The 22501-nt window shown below is 37.5% G+C and overlaps 1 protein-coding gene across 7 annotated transcripts in view; it reads right to left on the reverse strand.

Moving 5' to 3' along the window:
- The window catches only part of LOC131066905 (varicose-related protein), a 146858-nt gene that overhangs the window by 106838 nt on the left and 17519 nt on the right, over positions 1-22501 (reverse strand). For all 7 annotated transcript variants that reach the window (XM_058001799.2, XM_058001797.2, XM_058001794.2 and 4 more), the window contains one exon: positions 6358-6857. In XM_058001799.2, coding sequence (XP_057857782.2) covers positions 6358-6657 — 300 coding nt within the window. In that variant the 5' untranslated portion in view covers positions 6658-6857. The remainder of the gene's footprint in view (positions 1-6357; positions 6858-22501) is intronic.

Raw genomic sequence — 22501 nt, forward strand, 5'->3', positions numbered from 1 at the left:
TGTTAACTACTTCATCTGAGGGTACTTTCATATGTCGGTTTGTGCACTTGTTTTCAGATCTTAGTATTGCCTAACTTTCTTCCTAAGGTTTGGAATAATCACCCTAGTTGGAGCCTTGTTCTTGTGTTAAGAATTTGTTCTAATCCAGTTTGAACTATTGAAGATAGTTATGCCCTGCTCTCTATTTTTTTTAAGTATGTTTAGCTCTCAACCTATTTGATGTGGTTATCTGAATTGATGCATTGATCTAAATACATCCTTGGCACTTAAGACTTCAACATGTGTATTCAAATATAAATCTAGGAGTATTATGATGGCAAGCACAAATAGAAAGACGAATAAATTTATAGGAGATTCAAAAACATGGAACCTCAGTCATTGGTGTGATCGACATCCTACTTAGTATCTATGCCCAATGTTGACCTTACTATCTTCATATTATGATCTGATCCCTTATGATACTTGTTGCATAGTTTTGATGCACTGTATTCTATGTAAGTCTTGAAATGCTCAATAGTATTGTTGCTCTGGAATTATACACTCTTATGGTGTGTCTCTTGATTTGCATCAAATCTCTTGACATCGTATGGACTGCATTTTCTGTTCTGTTTTATGTTTTGGATAAGGTTGTCATGTAGGGTTGTGACTGTGTAACACTTGGTTCTCTTCAGCTATAGGCCCTCATGTTGTCATGGCTTTCATCATCCTTACATAATATTCATTGCGACACTATCTCTTCAATTTAAGCATACTGCCTATTACATTCTTTGAAGTAAGTATTCTCTTGATGATGAAACCTAAGATGAATGAGGTATCTAACTTATTGAAGTTGGCTTTCGATCATACGCTTGTGCTCAACTACAATGTGTATCCTTTTGAGTGGTCGATACTCATATCTGATTTTACGCATTAGCTGGAAAGACAATTAGGCTTATATACCTTGCTTATGGATTTTGTAAAATGTTTTTGAAGTAAGCTAACTCTCTGTTATTCAACTATGGAAAGCAATTTTAGAATGTTGTGTAGCTTTACTCTATGGCTAAAGTTGATAATAGACTGGCAATATCTTTTTGAGCAATCTTGACATATGTTATCAATGGTGGAAGTCTAGATAAGTTACTTTACATGTTAATTCATTCTATTGGGATATTTTCTCTTCAAGAGTTTCTTGAACTACCATGCCTTCAAGCTTAAGAGGGAGCTTGGTTTCTTCACTTGAACGTATGCCTTGATCATAATGATTGTACTATAGGTCCATTTCGTAAAAGTGAAGTAGGGAAAAGGTTGGCATTTCTCATCTTTGATTTATGGCTTCCTTGATTCTTAGTTTATGCAATCTTCATGAGACTTGATTACCACAATTTTATATTAAGAATCAAAAGAGAGTTCCATATGGAAGTTTTTGAAAATATGAAGCTAGATGTAGTTAGAAAGAAACATTTGCTTTTGCTGCTAGATATACTAATATTAGGACCACTATAGCTAATGCTGCAGGCTGGAAGTTAGATATAAAGACTGTTTTCTTAATGTTGTCTATATTGAACAACCTGAAGGTAATGAGATTCATAATAGAGAAACTCATGTGTGCAGACTGAAGAAAGCTCTCTACAGTCTCAAGCAAGCTCCTAGGGCTTGGTATGAAAGAATTGATAAGTACTTAGTTAGTTTAGGGTTTTATAAGAATGATGTTGATCCTAACATTTACTTTAAAGTATTTAATGGTGAAATGCTAATTCTGGTTTTATATGTGGATGATTTATTTCTAACTGGTGAAGATAGTCTCATCATTAGGTGTAAGAAAGAATTCGCTACTGAATTTGAAATGAAGAATCTAGGTCTAATGCATTACTTTCTAGGGTTAGAAGTGTGGCAAAACCTAATGAAATTATTCTAAGTCAAGGAAAATATACTATTGATATATTGAAGAGATTTGGTATGATGGAAACTAACTTGAAGAAGTTGAGTATTTTTTCAGCTAACTCTGATTTTACAAATCCTTCAGAGTACAGGCAATTGATTGAATCCTGGATGTATCTAGTCAACACTCATTTGCTATGCAGTGAGTGCACTTAGCCAATTCATGAACAAGCCAGAGCATGTTCACTAGGTGGCAGTCAAGTACATCCTGAGATACTTGTGTGGAACAGTTGGCTATGGACTGAAGTATCCAATCAACACAGTAATCAATTTGGAAGGCTACTCTGATTCTGATTGGGCGGGAAGTGTTACTCATAAGAAAAGCACTTCAGGAATCTGTTTCAACTTGGGTTCTGCTATGATCTCTTGGGCCAGTAGGAAACAATCCTCAGTTGCATTGAGTATTGCAGAAGCTGAATACATTGCTTCAAGTGTGGCAACTAGAGAAACAATTTGGCTTCACAAGCTTCTTGCTGGGTTGTTCGGACAACCTTGGGAATCCACTGTTATTTATTATGATAATCAGAGTTGTATTAAAATGTCTGATAATCCCGTGTTTCATGACAAGTCAAAACATGTGGAAACTCATTATCACTATATTCGTGATATGGCACAAAGAGGTGCCATCCAGCTGAAATATATCAACACTGATGAACAGGTTTCTGATGTTCTCACCAAGCCTCTAGCTCGAATGAAGTTTGAGTACTTCAGAGAGAAGCTTGGAATTGTAGAGAACACAATATTGATTGAGAGGGAGTCTCAATCCTAGTGATGCCTCTACGGGCAATGCAAGGTGGAGTCACCCTCTGCGGGCAATGCAAGGTGACAGTGTATCCTTCTCTGGGAGAAGGCTGAGGTGTAATACCTCTTCCATCCTCTGCGGGCAATGCAAGATGGACATCATGAAATGAGTTCATGATATTTATGTGTTTTATTGCAGGTATACTCTATGGAGCTTATGCATTCATCCTTGCGGGCAATGCAAGATGAAGGTCATGCTAAGAGGGAGTGTTGAAATAGTAGCTAGCTTGGATACCTATCTATTGTATTTTAATGTTGTCAATGACAATTAAAATACACATGTATTATCTATTATGTAAATCGAACTTAGGGCTGGGCCCAAATACATGTAACTTGTAATTATGTCTTGCTTGAGCAAGACCTATATATAATTTAGCTTGTGGATAGGACAGGCCCTATAAATGTAACTTGTAATTTGGTCTGACCCTAATTGGGCGATGTAACTTGTGGTCCTATATTGAATGTAACTTGTAGATAGGGTAGGCCCAATATGTATTTTGAGCGATTATGTAATTGGGTTGGGCCCAAACTCATGTAGCGTGTGGTAAAGGCAATCAAGCAATATCGTCTTAATAGGTCAAGACCTATTTGGACGATATACATAATATTATTATTAAATTAACAAGGCAAGTCGACTTGAGACTTGACACCACAAGTCAAGTATATAAGCAAGTCATTTGCACAGCATAATGAATCAATTTACATACAAGGCGAATCATTCTTAAGGCTGTCAACACATGTAATCTGCTCTCCAACATTTGGCGATCTCTCTCTCTCTCTTGTGCGAACTTGCTCCTCATCCATTGTGTGAAGGCTGGCTGTTAGGTGATGCTATCAAGATCTTGCGAAGCTAATGAAGACTTGCCTTGAGCGAATTTGATGTTGATGATAAGGGCTGCAATCTCCATTATCACATAAAGAGGAATTCAGATCTGCTATCTTGCTGGTTGAACAGCAATCTAAGATAAGCACACTTGCCTTGTAATTGCCTACATTTGAGATAATACACATTGTACTTTGTGACTGGGTTTTTCACCTCCAAGAGGGAGGTTTTCCCAGGGTATTGGTGTGTCTTGTTTTGTGTTTTTATTGCTGTTACTGTTCTGTTATAACCTGATTATTTAAGATTAACATCTGATTGCTTAAAACTAACAGTTTATGGTAGTTATGACTTTTATTTATGTAACTGCATATATAGTTTATGTGGTTAATAGTATATAGTAGATTTAATATTGTGAATGATTAATCTAGTTCAGATTTTATTTAAAATGGACTAACTTTATGGATTCAAAGTTGAGAGTTTTCTCTTGCTCAGTTTCATCAGATTTGTGGGTAAAGTTCTTTAGTTCTGAAGCTTTTATAAGTTTGCAGAAGATAGAATGTTTTAGGGGTTTGTTTCGATTTCAGATTGGTGTTAGAATTTCTGTATTATTTTGTGGGTCGTGACAAAGGAAGATAGAAAACAAGTGGTCGAAGGGTTAGTGAGTGAACTGTAATGTCCCCACTTTGAAATAGAATTTAATAATAAATAATAATAATAATAATAATAAAATTCAAATACAAAAGAACAAAAATAAAATTTAAATTAAAAATATAAAAGAATATAATTAATTATAATTAAAATTTAATTAAGTTAATGAATGGTCAAAAGGCATGAAATGATAAGTTGCGACTCCCCCAAATATGAGGTATAAATGGGAGACGAGCATTTGAGAAGGGGATAATTGGAGAATCAAAAGTGCAGATCTGATTGTGAAAGGTTGTGTCCCTTTCAAAGGGCAGAAATAATGAAGAGTTGCACTCTTTCAGAGGGTGTTAATGGTGAAAGAGTGTGTCTCTTGCCAAAGGGCATACATGATGAAGAGGTGTGACCTCTCCCTCACACTGAGAGATAGAAAGGAAAGGAATCAAAAGCATCCAGTAACATCACCATGGATCGAATCAGATCAGAACTGTTATTAAGTTACAGTCAGTAGCATATTTGTTCTTGGTGGTATGCATGGGGATGTGTTTAATATGTATGCTTAATATATGAAGCCTGATAATGTTCTTATGCAGATTTTAATAGTAATATTAATATAGACTGCAATATGTATGACAGTCATACTAATATATATATGTATAGATATAATGTTTGATCAGACAAATAACAATATTAGAATGTAAATCAGAAAGAACTCTTAAGTTAATAACAATAAGAAGAATATGTTTATATATAATGCTTGTTACTACTGTCAGTATTTAAGAAAGTTAGGGATAAAGTTGTTTCCAAAGAGGGGCAGTCTAAATCCACTCAATAAGATGATTCCCAAGATAGGGTAAGGGTCAACGTCCTGAAAACTTTGCGGGCATGGTCCCTAGATAGGGTAAGGGCTTGGATCCGTAAACTTTGAGGGAGCCTATTGTATTTTGGTCTCTAAGCACTTTGGTAACATAAATATTCTCTTCTTCCTTAGAACTTAAGTAGTAACAAAGGTTGACACTTGCATTAAGAATTATGGATGATAAAATTAATTATCTGGTATGATAGAATTAATCATCTAGTATGGTAGATGAACAATTTACTTATTAATAATTGATAAATTAATTGAACTATGGAATATCACAGAGTTGGTTCATGTTATGATAGATTTGTCTCCTAATCAATTTAGTTTTAAGTTATAAGTATATTGAAATAGATTAGTTATGGTTAAAACAGGCCTAAACCCAGTAGGGGACATTACAAGAACCAAGATTTATTTTCTTTATGCATTACTTACTACTGGAGCACAGATATATCTAAATTATTTTCTCTTTTATGGCATGCCGGTTGCTTAATATAATTTTCTTTTGTAGATTTATGCACTTCAGTAGTTGGTGGAACACACAATTGTAATCATTCTAAATAGGATATTTCTCTTTTTATGTAAAGCTACATTCTTCATGCATGTCATCCCTTAAGGATGCAATGTGTCTTGAGATGATTAGGAGCATTTACTGATTGTCCAGGGAATGACTACTACAATTAATTTCTATAGGTATTGGGGTCTCCATCATTGTCATTATGGTAATCTTTAATTATTCAAATGGAATCTGACTAAAGTGATTCTAGACTACAAATGGTGGTTGGTAATTACTATTTACTATTTTTCCTTTCACTTGTCGGCACAACAAGTACAGTATTACTACAGAATGCTGAACCTATAGTTTAAAATTCTCTAGCACCTTTATGTTGATCTACTTTCCTTTCTCCAGCTAGTTCTAAATGTTCAGTAAAATTGCTTGCCTTCCCGAGATTGAATTTTTAATTTTCTCAATGCCAAAAACATAAATGGATAATCCAAAATCTAATCAAATCATCATATCCATGGAAAAGAATTCAAGAATACTTAGAATATCATAGAAAGGATTTGGTAAAACTGAATATTCAACCTAAGACTTAATCAAATAAATGAAGAGCAGAAGGTAATCCAAGAGGTGTGCCAACAATGTATGTAAAAATTTGAAATTTTCAAAAGATTATTTAGGGCACAGGCAGTGCAAAACTCAATGAACATGACTTCTTTAGGACTACATCCACAAGTGCTACTGCTTAGACCTTCAAAAGAGTTACAATATTAATTTTTTTGTTGCAAAGAAAAGGCTAAAAGAAATAAAAACCTGTTGATGCCCTTGAAGGAGGCATTGATGTCCTGTTTGCCTGTTATAGATGCAAATTGTCCCCGATTGAATGCAATAGCCAATATATTGCTTATTTGCTGAAATTTGACTCCCAATCTTTAAAGTTCGATCTTGATGCTGTAAAACTTTACTTGGAAAAAGTACCAGTTCTGAATTGACTTGTACAGGGAGCCAGTCGTCAACATAATACACCACATGCTCTCCCGAAAGATAACAACCTTTGGGACTCTTACTGCCTGACATATTTATAGATGAACAATATTGAATGGGTAGCTTCATATGCTTGGATAATGCTGAGAAGAAATGTGTGGGATTTGAATTTGAAAAGAAATCATTTCACTGAGGCTGAGACTCATTAACCATGGATGTTTCAGCAAATTATTATGACAAAAATGGAGCTGGGTGTAGAAATTTAGTTGTCTGTCCAAGGAAGCAACGGATAGTGTTTGATGCTGTTGAAATTCTAGCAAAATGGATACCTACAGTTATACAAGCACCTAAAATATTAGTATGCAAGTGTAAACATAAACAGATTAAACCAAAAAGCTGTCTTTGCATCCATTCTTACTATTCAATTTGTTCTCATTTTTATCACTTTAAAAGCATCTACTTCACATGCTGAAAATCTGAGCATTTCTTATCGAAGTAAAGGATAAATTTATATATTGTTGGCACATGAAAACAGCTATGACTTGTCTTGAAAATTTTAATATTGGATTTAACTTTTTAAGTTTTCTTGTGACAAATAGCTCTTCATTTTGATTTTGCTTTACATGTTAAATGCATGTATCAGTATAAGATTTTGAATACATGCATACAAAGCCTTTTGTATGAGATGTAATGGGCATATCTATTCTGTAAATGGATTTCCCTGGGAATGGACGCAAAAAATGTAAATTTAATTCAAGCGAAGTCTCATAATGGACAGGGTCCATATTATTGTTGGGGCATGATATGTGTGTGTGTGTGTGTGAGAGAGAGAGTGAGTGAGTGAATGTGTGTAACCAGTTCAGGTTTGAGTTTAAGGGATTGGTTCACTGATTTGGGGTGTGTGTGACCATATCATTATTGTCTATGTGTGTGTGTGTGTTTGTGTGTGTGTGTGTGTGTGTGTGTGTGTGAGAGAGAGAGAGAGAGAGATAGAGAGTGAGTGTGTGTGAGTGACCAGTTCAGGTTTGAGTTTAAGGGTTTGGTTCACTAATCTGGGGTGTGTTTGTGTGTGTGTCCATATTATTAGTGTGTGTGTGTGAGCGAGTGAGTGTGTGTTTACGTAATGTCCCCACTTTGAAATATAATTTAATAATAAACTATGTTGCAAGGTCTAGCAGGTATGGGGCCTAGTATCAGTCCAGGTCTGGATCTTGGTACAGTTCACCTGCGGATCCGGCCAGGGTCATTGCCCGAGCAAGCCAATTCGGCCTGGGCAAACCCAGATGGCTGGGCGCCCCAAAAATGATTCTTTTTCACAAATTTTACCAAATTTTTGAAATCCGCCACTTGGAAATGGAAAGTAAAACCCTAAAAGTGACATTCAAAACACAAACTTTATTCATTTTTCCTCATTTGTTTTGCAAACATCAGTTTTTTCGTTCCAAGTTGAGCAAGGTTTGGGTTATAACATCAAATAGAAGGAGTTGAAGATCAATTTTTGAAGCTTGAACAAGTGTTGCAGCATCATTTCCACACATTTGCAAGCTTCCATTGGCTGAAAGAGGTAGGTTTTTGTACATTTTTTTCAACCATTTTTGTTTCACAAACATGAAACATCATTTGTTTAGTTTACCTTTTTTTTCATTATTTTGTTTTTATTTTTTAATGCGTTCACATAACTTCTTGCCATAGAAACTAGAATGGCATCTACCTCTTCCTCCATAGGCACAAATGAACAAACAAAACAGATCAGATCCAAATTATCCCCTATAGAAGTATGTTGACATGATACAACTGCTTCCAAGAGGTGGGGGATTCCGTTGGAAATGCCAAGGATGTGATAAAGAACGTAATAGTTCATATTATCTGGTGGTAGGCCATTTGTGTGGAAAATCAAGAAGAGGCATCAAAAAATGCCCTAGAAAAAATGGTGTGCCTATACCACAAGAGACGGTGTTGAAATATATTAGAGAGCATGAAGAAGCAAAAGAGAGAGAAGCCCATAGATTAAATAAAACAGTTCCAAAAAAAAACAAAGGAAATGCAGCCCCTATCTCATCCCAATATTGTAGTAGAAAACCAACCCTTTTTTTTCACAAATGAGCCTAAAAGTGAAGCACCCATTGCATGCAAAAGATCAAAGGGACCTTTAGAAACTGCATTTCAAAATGAGAGTCAAGACATTGCCGACCAAGATGTAGCAAGATGCATATATGCAAATGGGTTGGCTTTCAATGTTGTTCGCTCCCCATATTGGAAAAAGATGTTGGAAAGTGTTAATGAAGCTCCAAGAGGGTATAAGGGCCCAGGTTATGAGAAGGTATGTGGAACCTTGTTGGAAAGAAGGGGGTTGAAGATGCATTGAAGCCCATAGGGATTCATGGGTTGAGACAGGTGTATCCATTGTTTCAGATGGGTGGAAAGATTGCAAAAATCGTCCCTTGATCAATGTCATAGCAGTGTCCCCTAAAGGGGCAATGTTTTTGAAAGTTGTGGATTGTGAGGGCCAAGTAAAAGATGGGAAATTTATTGCAGATATTCTCATCTCTGCCAATGAAACAGTGGAACCCCATAATGTTGTTTAAGTCATAACGGACAATGCAAAAAATTGTAGAGTTGTTAGTTTGTTGGTTGAGGAACGCTATCACCACATTTTTTGGACACCTTGTGCAGTCCATTCACTCAATCTTATGCTACAAAAGATTGGGAATAAAATTGATCAGATCAAACAGGTGTATGCAGATGTTGAGGACATCTAGATTTTCATCACAAACCACCACATGTCTCAAGGGATTTTAAGATCTTTTTTGAGTTTGGAGCTATTGAAGGCAAGTGAAATAGTAATTTAATTTTACATTTTCTGATTTTTTTATTTTCAATGTTCATAATTTGATTGTGTAAGCTAAAATGTGTATTCTTCTTTAAAGTTTGTCTTTTTTTTTTTAAATTTGGCTTTAATTTCTGTTATACATTGCTAAGACCCATTTTTTATCTAACACAATCATCTTGAGACGACTTGTGAAAGTTAAAGTGACACTTTGTAATATGGTGATCAGCCAAAATTGGACTATATGGAAGCAAAGCAACACTAAGAGGGCAACAAGAATTAGGCAAAGAATATTGGATGACTCATGGTGGGATCTTGAGAAATATCTCCTTAGTTTTACCGAGCCCATTATAGGCATGATTCACTACACTGACATGGATAGGCCTTGCAGTGGAGAGATTTATGATGGCATTGACTCAATGCTTGAGCAGATGAAGTGCATTATAAATGCAAAAGAGCAAGACCCTAAGGAGAAATTCTTCAAACAAGTGCAAGCAATTGTTGTAGTGAGGTGGAATAAGACGACCACTCCCTTACATCTTCTTGCCTATTCCTTGATAGCAAAGTACTATAGCAATCAGTTTCTTGATCAACCAAGAAGGCTTGCACCATGGAGAAATTTAGAAGTGTCTGATGGGTACAAAGCAACATTCCTTAGAGTCTACCATGAAGATGATGTGCGAGATGTGATTACAAATAAGTTCGTAGAATTTGCAAACGGAAATAATCTATGTGTTGACGCTCTTCATCATAGATTCAAGAAGGATGCTCATAGTTGGTGGTACTTCCATGGAACATGCTTCCAAAACCTAAAACCCCTCGCAGTCAAAGTTTTATCACAAGTAATTTTTATTTAGAGTTTACTTTGTCTTCATAGGTTGCTAATAAATTTTAATTTTATAAATTTATAGCTTTAATTGTTTACTTTGTCTTCATAGGTTGCTAGTTCATCTGCATCAAAAAGAAAATGGAGCACATACTCTTTCATCCACTCAGTAAAGCGCAATAGATTGCAATCAAAAAGAGAAGAGAATTTAGTATATGTGTATTCCAACTTGCGTCTTCTTTCACACAAGCAACATGACTACAAGCAAGGGGAGTCAAAGATGTGGGATATAGAGCCAAAGCAAACTGACTTGAATGCTTCCACTTCTCAGCTTGTTGCATTTAATGACTTGGAAAGCGAGCAAACTAATAGTGCAAGTGCAAGTGGTATTGGCATTGGTTCATCTAATGTCAATGTCAATGATGAGGAGGATGAGAATGAAGATGATGATTTAGAGAAACCATTTGATGATTAAACTTTAAAAATTAAAACTATAGTTCCAATTGTTGAAACAATGATACTTGAACTCGATAATATTATTTTGTCATTTTGATATTGAATTTGATGTATATGATGCTATGTGGCATTCTAATCTTAATTCATGCTTCTAGGCCTATATATATATATATATATATATATATATATATATATATATATATATATATATATATATTACATTGTTTTTGTACTAACGAACCCAAACCCCTTTTCAAAATTTTGCTGTACTGACGTACTATGTTCTCAAACCCAAACCGGCAACTTAGGCTTTTTCCAATAGTTTAATTTTTTTATGTTTTTTCCAACAAACCCTAAAAGTAATTAAAATTTACTTTTTTTTATTTTATTTGAATATTCGTCATTTTTCCTTTTCAATTATTAATCATCTTTTAGGTAATTAATATCCCTTTTATTTGAATATTCACCATTTTTCACTTTATGATTTTATTAGCTTTTTGGCCCCATTTAATAATAATAAATTAAGTATCCTTTTCCAAGATATGGTGCATTTGAACAGCTTAATGAATTATTATTATATAAATCCCCTGCAATTATTCCTTTAAGCCTATGGGGAATAAAGATAGGCTTCAAGTCGTCTAATTTGACTCAGTTCAAAAAAGGGGACATCACACAAAAGAGATATAGAGTCTAAAGATATCTTAATGGAACAATTTTTGCAAACCATGAAGAATCTTAATGTACCCAAAGCAGCCCAAAATCATACAAGTGAAGAGAATGCCTCAGAAAATAATAACAACAACAACAACAAAACCATAATTGATCCTACAACCAATCCTTCTCAACCTGCTTTCCAATGAAGAGAAGGACCACACGACTTTGAAGAGAAAAATACAATTGTAGATGGAACTGCAACTTGCTACAATGATTATAAATCTTTCACACCAGAAATTCAGGGAGAAATATTCCTCATAAATTTCTACAATTTAAAGATGAGAAGTGGACCAAGGAATGAATAAAGACCTATGAAAAATCAACATAATAGAGATTTACAACATACATTGGAAAAGCTAACTCTTCCTACTTTTGATGGCTCAAATAAGTGTACAACTCATGCCTAAATTCAAAAATTAGACACAATATGTAACTTAAATCCATGTCTGAAGATGAAACTAGTTATGTTTTCCAACCTTCATCTAGAGGGCATAGCACATGAATGGTGGTATCATGGGTTGGTCAACTAGGGTCATAGCTTTATAAATACCTTTGATGAGTCTAGCAAAAGAGTAATTGAACGGTTTGACAGAAAGGACCCGTAGATTCATCTCAAGGAATTTACCTAGCTAAAACAGCACAAAATTGTGGAAAACTATGTGGTAGAATTCTAGAGAATGATTGTAATAGTTCGCAATGTCTCCAAGAGAAGGCTCATTGTACTTTTTATGGAAGGTCTATCCAAACCTCTTAAGGGTTTGGTAAAGGCTTTTGAACCACCCTCTTTGCAAGAGATCACCAAAAGCCCTGACATTAGAGACTTCAATGCCTAAAAGTAAATTCCAAACAAAAGACCCTCCATCAAAGAAGCCTTTTCAAAAAGGATTTACTCCAACAAAGAATATGCCATCCAAAAAAAGAGGAAGAGACCAAGAATGATTTGAGCCAAACGAAGCTATGTTTCACTTGCAAGGAACCATACGTACCTGATGACATGTCTGAAATCGCATTGCTGCAAACTCCATACGGCCAACGCAGAATAGAATGACCAATTGAGTATCCTATCCTCTCTTGAGATAAGGAAGTCCCTAATGCTATTTTTTTTTTGTATTGATCAAAGGGGACGACCTCAAGGTTTCTTTTGTCAGGTCTTGATTGCGGGATCTCTCAGTGGTCTGATGTGTTTATGCTGGAAACACAAGGGGGACTTACGTTGAATGGGTAATTTATAGATAGGTTCCCCGAAACTTTCATAATCTTTCTATCAAATGATTTCGGTTAAGTTGATACTGTTTTGGTGGGACTGCAGATTTTCTGGATTAAAAAAGGGGAAAAAGGAGGGAAGGATAGAGAGAGAGAGAGAGAGACATGAAATGTAAATTCTAACTAAGATAGCAAATTCAGTCAAGCAGACAGACACCTCCAAGAAACTAGATTAAACATCACCAGCTACTTAAGCACAATGTTTGCATAAATCCAGTGCAATCTTCAAAGGAGAAACAAGATTTTCATGTTATCAATTACAGTATTAGAATTTTTACATTCATAGTATGTGTTTGATAACCGAACTAAGCATGAAAGGTCCAGATTAACCATGCAGAAAGAAAGGCAATCAGCCGTTCCCTAATGGTGTGGACTGCAAGGATTCTATCAGATGCTTGCTTGAAAAACGCTTTGCAAAGGAAATAAACATAACTGAAAGATTTCTAAATTAAGTGGAGAAGGAGAACATGCACTCACAAGGAAACTTGAAAACAGTCTTAATTCTTTGCATTAATTCCTGTAAATTTCACCAGAGCTTTTGCAACAATCCAAGAACTTCTTACAAAAATGACGGAAAACCAGTCCCTTAAATAGACTTCAAAAAGGATGAATTACCTTGGATTGCACGAAATGAGCTTCCTTTGCCTTACAAAATCGGACGTGGTTTCCTTTATGAAATGCAGCAGCGTGGAGGGGGTTTATCAGATTTGAATGGCATTTATCTTCTTATTTTCAAGCCTTGGAGAGTTTTGGAGGCCCTTTGAAATTTAAATTTTGCCTTTACCCAGTCCGCGTGAACTTCGGAGATTCAACGTCTCTTGCGAGCTTGGAGATTTCCAACCCTTTGGCGAATTTCGGAGGTCTTGGGGTTTTCGAACTGGAGACTTTCGGAGCACTTAGCATGCTTCGCGAATTTTCAAAACTTTGGACCTAAACGCCTATATTCGCATGCTTTCATCCCTTCGAACTTCGGAGCTTTAACACCTTCTATGATTTGGAGAGTTCGCGATTTTAACTTGCTGGAGCTTTGGGCGTTTTGAAGTGTATTTCGCGATTTTGAAACAAACTTCGGAGTTCTCAGCGTTTTGTATTTATCGAAATTTCGGACCTGGGGAATGATTTTGCAAATCTCGGAGCTATTGGATGTTTTCGCTAATTTCATCGCCTTTCACTTTTGGCTCCAGGGTCCGATTTTGAGGATTTAATGTGAATTTCGAACCAAAAGATGTATTATGCAAAATCGATGCACTTTGAAATTTCGAAGCAAGGGTCCGAATTTGGGGTTATAAAGCGAACTTTGGACCTGGAGGAGCTTTTTGCAACTTTCGACGCTTTTCATATTTTCATATTTCGCCCCAGGGTCCGAAAATGAGGACTTAAGGCGAATTTCGGACCTAGAGGGTCCTTTTGCAAGATTTCATGTTTTTTTACGTTTTCGCCCCAGGGTCCGAAAATGAGGACTTTAAGTGATTTTTGGACCTTATAACATTTTTCGCGAATTTTAAAAGAAATTTCGAACCTAAACATGTTTTTTCAAACTCGATACACTTTCCCATTTACCCCCTAGGGTCCGAAAATGGATGCTTAAGGCGAATTTCAGACCTTTACCATCCTTTTGCAAACTTCGGAGCTCTCAGCACCTTTTGCGATTTGTCATTATTTTGAAATTTTGGAGCTAAGGTCCAAATTTGGGGTTTCAAAGCAAATTTCGGACCTGGAGGAGCCTTTTGCAACTTTCACCTTATTTCACATTCTCCAGTTTTCGCCCCAGGGTCCGAAATTGGGCATTTTAAGTGATTTTCAGACCTGGAGCTACCTTTTGCAACATTTAAAAGCATTTTACATTATTTTCGGACCAAATGGGAAACATCGAATTTTGAAATTTTCGCCCCAAGGTACGAAATTCAGCCCCCTTGGGCGATTTTAGCAACTTTTAACTTAGTGAAATTTTAACCCTTTTGGCCTCTGGGTCCGAAATTTGGCCCACAAGGCAATTTTGAAAACTTACATAAAAATTCGAACCTCAAACCAATTTTCGCTAGATTCTACAAATTTGGATCTTGGAGGCTTCGGAATTCTAAGGCATTCAGGCAAGTTTCGCAGCCTTGGCATTTTAGCCAGAAAATTCGCTCCTTCACCAGTAGGCGAAAATCATCCTTTACTTAAATCCCACCAACATCGCGGAGACAAACCTTACGCAATCTACTTCATAGCTCTTTGTGCGAAGAAACGGCGACTTTGGTCCTCGTGCGACCTTTAGACACACTGCTCTTGCTTGGCGAGCTTCGCCAATTTCCATCACCTTACGCCTATCCAAGGCGATTTTCAAAATTTCGGACAAACTCTTGGCATTAGTGCCCGAGGGCTAGACTAGCCGGGTGGATTCATCGGCTCTTTTCTTCGATACCATCACTTTACGGACCAAGTGCAGACTTGCTCGAAAGGACGCGAGACACTCTGCGCGAAACTCAACAGGGCAAAGACGAAAGGCTCAAAAACAAGAAGGGGGACCCTGTCGGCGACAGGGAGCGTGTGCAACGCACAACAATACCTAGACATAGATGTCTTCGTTGAGGCCAGGTACAATACATTGAAGTGGTTTCAAACAAGGAATTTAGAACCAAAGAGCCTAAGCCAAAGATCGATGGAGAAGGGTAGAACTTGAGAAATGAAAAGAAGAAAAAACTTTAGGAGGTGCCTTTGCCACACTTTCTCTTCAAAGTCCAAGGAGTTCTATGTGGGTAGAGCATTATTATGATAGTTGACAATGGACAATGGAGCAACCCACAACTTTATTGATAAAAGATTGGTAGCCAAGAGGCATCTAAAGACAAAAGACTTCAAAAAATTCAATGTGATAGTTGCAAATGGCTTAACAAACCTGCACGAAGAAGATTCGACAATTAAGCCTCACCTTGGGCAATCATAACTTTAGCAATCACTTCTATATTTTTGGCATATGAGAGACTGATGTGGTTTTGGGAATGCAATCGCTACATGCCCTCAAAGAATTTACCAAAACTATCAAACCATGGAATTAAAGCTCCAAGTAGATGGAAAAGAGGTAGTGTTCAATGGAATGGCAAATTGAGCTCCCAAAGTTGTTTTTGCATAAAAAAGGGAGAGAACTTTTCGTTGAGGTCAAGTTGCATGGGCAACCCATTGTCTATTAACAAACACAACTTCTCTAAAGGCAAGAAGTCTTGTCATATTAATATCTAGTCTATTTTAGATAAGCATTGCAAGTTCTTAAGTGATATTGCTCCAAGACAAACACATGGCAAAGGTTTCCAACATGTAATAGAGCTTAAGGGAGTCACCAAGCCAATCAACACTAATCCTTATCGCCATTCCAAGAAGCATAAGAGATTGAGAAGATCATCAAAAAACTCTTAAACATGAGTCATATCAGGCCTGGCTCGAGTCCCTTTTCTTCTTCCATAGTTTTGGTCAAAAAGGACAATACCATGAGAATGTATATAGACAGCCCTAAATAAGAAGACAATCAAAAATAGATATCCGATTCCCAAGGCTGATGAGAAAATTGATGAGTTACAAGGTGTGGTATATTTCTCAAAAATAGACCTCAAGTTGAAATACCATCAAATCAAGGTCAAAGATGAAGATATCCACAAGACAGCATTCAAGTGTCACTTTGGGTGCTATGAGTTTCTAGTCATGCCCTTTGGTTTGACTGATGCACTTTGCCACCTTTCAATCTTGTATGAATCAAGTATTTGACAAGCAATCGAGGAAGTTTGTGTTGGTATTCTTTGATGATATCCTCATCTATAGCAACACATGCAAGGATTATCTAAGATACTATTGTCATTTTATGACACCATTGGTCCATTGGCAAGAGTCGGTCAAAGATATGTTCTATGGACCAGCACTGCCCCAGTTGATCAAGCACAAAACCAATGGAATCATGAAATGTTGAAGTGTTATCTTGTCAGGAGGCGTCTTCAAGCCTTCCCCTTTGCATCTTGCCCTCGTACCTTGGAGTTTGTTGGTCCCTTCTCCTTCCCTTTTCTTTCTTAGGAATTCTAGATTCTGGAGTCTGGGAAACCAGTCTACCCCTTCCCTTTTGGGGAGAGATATCTCGTCTCCTTGGACCCCAAACCCCGGAATCCCAAACTTCCCTTTCTTCCAGATTTCGGAGTCTAGGGAACCGGTCTACCCCTTCCCTTTTGGGGATAGGTATCCCGTCTCCACGGACCCCGGAATCTGAACTTCCCTTCCTTCCGAATTTTGGGGAACCGGTCTATTACTTTCCTTTTGGGGAGAGGTATCCCTTCTCCCCGGACCTCGGAATCCCGAACTTCCCTTCCTTTTGGATTCTGGAGTCCGAGGAACCGATCTATCCCTTCCCTTTTGGGGAGAGGTATCCTGGAATCCCGGACTTCCCTTCCTTCAAGATTCCAAAGTCCAAGGAACCGATCTATCCCTTCCCTTTATGGGAGAGATATCAAGTCTCCTCGAACCCTAGAATCTCGAACTTCCCTTCCTTCCGGATTCCAGAGTCCAGGGAACCGGTCTACCCCTTCCCTTTTGGGGAGAGGTATCTCGTCTCCTCGGACCTCGGAATCTCGGCCTTCCCTTCCTTCCAAATTCCAAAGTCCGAGGAACCAATCTACCCCTTCCTTTTTGGGGAGAGGTATCCCATCTTCCCCAAACCCCGAAACCTAGAGTCCTCCTCCTCCTTCTCATTCCTTCAAACTCTGGGGTTCCTGCCTCCTCTTCCCTTGCAGTGTTTTCCTGAAGGCTCGACGTTGGACCTCTAGTGACATCAACACTTCCAAATGGCGTAATCAACACTCAAGGCTCTTAATGCTCCACCAACTCCTGTGACTTGTCTACTTTCACTTGTGGAGCTACAAGGGCACTTTTAATGATTTTTGCACAATTGCCATTAAGTGGAGTCCAAGGCCATGGTTATTTATGATTACTTGATGGCCTTCACGTCAGGTCTATACACTCTAACTTTGGAATGTCAGGCAATCTACCTTCTAGAAGTGCTTTCCTTCTTGGGATTGCCTTGTCAGGGTATGGATGGGTGCCTTGCACGCACAACCATGTCAAAACTGTGCACTTCCCTACCTTCCCAGACTGACATTCTCTTGTGCACGCCAAGGTCAAGGTTTCCCCTCTTTGACCATTGGTCTCTTATTTGTGACCAATTTGCTATAGGCTATTAAGCCTCATTGTAAAGGGTTCTCTCCCTCCTGGCTTGAGCTACTCTCGACTCTTTCACTTCTCTTGAAGATTTGTATATTTTCTTGCATTTCCGCAACTGTAAGTTTGGCCATTGGCCTAAGAATGAATTGAAATCATCATTCTTGCCTCTCTTTAACTTATGCATGTTGTGTATGTTTTCTTACCTTCATTATAACTGTATATTTTGTGAATTTCTCTCATGTATATGTTGTGTTAACTTGTTTCTTACTGTGACTTGTGGGAAACCTTTATCCCATTTTGACATTTAGCTAATCCTAGCCTCCATACATGCATTTGTGGTCATTCATGCAACTAAAGTTTGTGCATCTCCAAAGTATTTCGATTGATTCTTTGTGTCATTTCGAGTGGGGAGAGGAACATCTCTTATCTTGGTGTATCACCTCCTTTCTTTTAGCATTTCCTTCTTCCCTTTTCCTCTACAGGCTGTTAGGATAGGTTTAGAAATAGAATTTGGAGTGTGAGTTGGTTCAACACCTACACTTAGATTAAGAAGTAAGTCAGTCTTCTCCGGAGATTCAACCCCCTTGCGGAAGGTCCCACACTTCAAGGTTGTTTCCATGTTTCACAAAGTTGCTGAGTTGATAGCTCAACAAGGGTACAAACTTTTGTGACAACAGGCACATAAATGAAGTGCTTGGCATTCTAGAGGCACAGACATTATTTGCGAAGGAGACCAAATGCAAGTTCAAGATGATAGAGATTATCTAGGGCATGTCATCAGTGCTCAAAGAGTTAAGGTAGATCAAGAAGATACAAACGATCACAGATTGGCCTCCTCCAAAGACATTGACTCAGCTAAGAGGATTCTTTGGCCTCTTTAGTTATTACAAGAGATCTATTAAAGGGTTTTATAGGCAACAGCACCCTTAACAAATATGACAAAGAAAGGAGCCTTTGCATAGACTAGTGCAACATAAAGAGATTTCAATAAACTCAAAGAAGTAATGAGATCATGCCCTATGCTAGTTGTTTTTTGTTTCTCACTTCCCTTTGCACTAGAGTGTGATGCTTCATGATAGGGATTGAAGAAGTGTTTTTACAAAATAGGCACTTGAGAGCAAGAAACTACATGAAGCAGAAAAAAGTTCTCAATTTATGATAAAGAAATGTTAGCCATCATGCATGCATTAACTAAGTTCAGGCAATACCTAGTTGGTGGCAAATTTGTCGCGAAGACAAACCACAACGGTTTAATATATTTCCTTAGCCAAAAGGCCCTGAATGAGAGGCAACAAAAATGAGCAAGCAAGCTTCAATCCTATGACTTCAACATGGAGTATGTTAATGGAAAGAAAATGTAGTAGCTAACGCTTTGGCTATAAAACCAATTTTATGCTTTGTGTCCAACATCTTTGTTGATTGGAAAGTTGATATTATAGTAGAATATACCAATTATTCTTTTACTACTAACATTTTGGAAGAAAAGTTGCAAGATGACAAGTTCAGAGTAGCAAATGAACTCATCTTCCACAAGGATAGGGTTTATCTCATCCCTAAGTCAAAGATGAAAAACAAAGTCTTGAGAACAATCCATTATATACCAATGGCAAGTCCTCTGAAATACTTCAATAAATATAAGCAAATCAGGAATATATTTTTGTGGAAAAAGGATTAAGGATGATGTCCTTAAGCATATCAAAGGCTTCATTGCTTATCAAAAAAACAAGATAGAAAGAGAAAAACCTCGAATTTCAACCTGGAATTTCTTCTCTTTCTATCTTGTTTTTTTGGTTGGTCACACAACCCCAACAAGTAGGGGTTCCATTAAGTATCAACAAGAGTGCTAATCCAATTATCACAAAGTTAAGGTGCTTGAATTTCTACCAAACCCTAACATACCAATACACAAGGCTACATCAAATTTTCAAGAAGGTCCTTACCCAACAGCCAACAAAAGAAAAATAGGTAGAGGTATCTTCCAAACCCTAATACCCAACCCACAAAGCTTTTCATCAAGTCCTCAACTAGGTGCATGCCCCAATGACCGAAAAGTGAAGGCATGGGATTTCAAGGATCCCTAACATTTCAACAAGCAACAAAGACATCAAGCTATCGACAAGTTCAATGAATCAACCACACCAAATGAAAAGGTGTTTGGGTTCCCACCAAACCTCAACACCCCAAAACACTAGGAATGGCATCATGCATCTAGTGAAACTATTAATGCACGATTGAAAGGGGTTGAAGGTTCGGGTTCTTAACAAACCCCAAACCTTGACAAGGCATGGAAGGAATTTGTTTAGACTTCACAATGAGAAAGTCGACACGTGGCAAAATATTATAAGTCTATGAAGATTCAATTGCTTGCATGACAATTAAACTTCTTGGTACGAACGTTGAACTTCCCCATGATGGAACCATAATGAGGGGGAAGAAATGGTCTATTAGGAATCTTTAGCCAGCTAAAAATAAGTTTCAGGCCGAGACCGAGAAGAATTTTGGGAAGCAAAGAGAGAGAGAGAGAGAGAGAGCATCGGAGCAAAGGCAAAGGGCTGAGAGGTAAAGAGAGTATGAGAGTGAAAGGACGCAAATGTAAGGCCAAATTTGTAACCTGTAGAGGAATGTAATTTTCTAAAGCATCAACGAAAAAAGTATTTTAATTATGTTGTGTTTTATGGATGGATGGCTTTGTTGTGTGAATGTGGGCTGCATGGTTGGGTTGCCTAATAAGGTCCCCTAGCCACAACTACATCATTAGGCTTCATGATTTGCCTTAAATATAGTGTCTAACAAAGATAGCAAGTTCCTTAGTCTGTTTTGGCACTTTCTCATTTGACGGGGACCAAGCTTACACCCAACACTAATTATCACCCTCACACTGATGGGCAAATAGAGATTATAAATAAGTACAAAATAACCTTCATGAATGGTAAAGTTCTAGCATGGCCACAAAACTCTTCCATCAAAAAGGCTATAACCATAGGGCATAGAAAAGGCTACTTATACGAGGTATGTACTGAATCTAACCTAGCCCTACTACATGAGATTTTAGATTCAAATGAAATTTGGCATAGAAGATTAGGTCATTTAAACTTTCATGCTTTATGTTCAATGGAAAAATTAGTAATTGGTTTGCCTAAGTTAAAACAATACCATTTCGGTACATGTAAGGGGTGTGCCCTAGGCAAAAATACTAAGATTCCTTTCAGAATAGTTCTAGGAAAACGAGCAATGTTTTGGAACTAGTTCATTCTAACCTATGTGGGCCAATGTCTGTACCATCATTAGGAGGGTTCCTTTATTATGTAATATTCATTGATGACTTCTCCAGGAAGACTTGGATCTACTTCCTTAAATGTAAAGAATCTGAAGAGATTCTCAAGAGATTTAAGGAATTCAAATCCCTCTCTGAAAACTCTTCCAGAAAGAAAATAAAAGTCCTAAGAACTGATAATGGGAGGGAATATATCTCAGACATCTTTAGGGAATTTTGTAAAGAAGTTGGGATTAAGAGAAAGTTCACTGTTCCTTACAACCCCCAACAAAATGGGGTTGTTGAAAGGAAAATAGAACCATTGTAGAAGTAGCCAAAGCCATGCTCCTTGATCAGAACTTAGAAACTCACCTTTGGGCAGAAGCCTCCAACACTGTTGTTTACATACAAAATAGATGTCCTCATTCCCACATTGAAGACAAGATCCCTGAAGAAGTCTTCACCGGGATAAAGCCAGATATCACCCACTTCAGAATATTTGGCTGCCCTGTTTACTTTCACATACCTAAAGAGAAAAGGACAAAACTAGAACCCTCTAGAAGAAAAGGAATCTTTGTTGGATATAGTGAAACCTCTAAAGCTTATGGAATTTTGTATCTGGACATAGCAATATCAAACTTAGTAGAGATGTTATATTTGAAGAAGACATAGCCTTCAAAAGGGCTAAATACTCTATTGAGTCTGAAATCTATGCTCCATCTTCAAACCTAGAAGAGGATCCCACTCCTGAGATTCAGAGGGAGTGCTCAGAAGAAAATGAAGTACAGATTCCTCCCCAACAAATCTCTAAGAAAAGACCTCTATGGGCTCACAAAACAATGGAGGATGCAAGGGACTTTGCATCTCCTTCAGGGACTTATAGAGAAAGTAAGAGGCCCCAAAGATTTTCTAGCTATGTAGCCCTTATGAATGATCTCTCCAAATCAGAACCCTCTAGTGTACCAGAAGCTCTTAAACATCAAGTTTGGAAAGATGCAATGTCTGAAGAATATACATCCATACTTAACAATGATGTGTGGGAAATTGTTCCTAGGCCAAAAGGGAAATCTATTGTTTCATCCAAGTGGCTATTCAAAATCAAACATGCCGCAGATGGTAGCATAGAGAAACACAAAGCCAGATTTGTTGCCCGGGGATTCTCACAGAAAGAAGGGATAGACTATGATGAGACATTTGCTCCAGTTGCTAGGTACACCTCAGTCAAAGTAGTACTGGCCATTGCAGCAGCCAAAGGTTGGAAAGTCCATCAGATGGATGTGAAAACTGTTTTCTTGAATGGTAAAATTGAGGAGGAAGTCTACTTAGAACAGCCAGAAGGATTTGAGATCCACAATGCAAAGACGTGTGCAGATTAAAGAAAGCCCTATATGGTTTAAAACAGGCTCCCAAGGCCTGGTATGAAAGAATTGACAGCTATCTTCAAGGATTGGGATTC

The sequence above is a fragment of the Cryptomeria japonica genome, chromosome 9, assembly GCF_030272615.1.
Source record: "Cryptomeria japonica chromosome 9, Sugi_1.0, whole genome shotgun sequence".
NCBI lineage: Eukaryota > Viridiplantae > Streptophyta > Pinopsida > Cupressales > Cupressaceae > Cryptomeria > Cryptomeria japonica.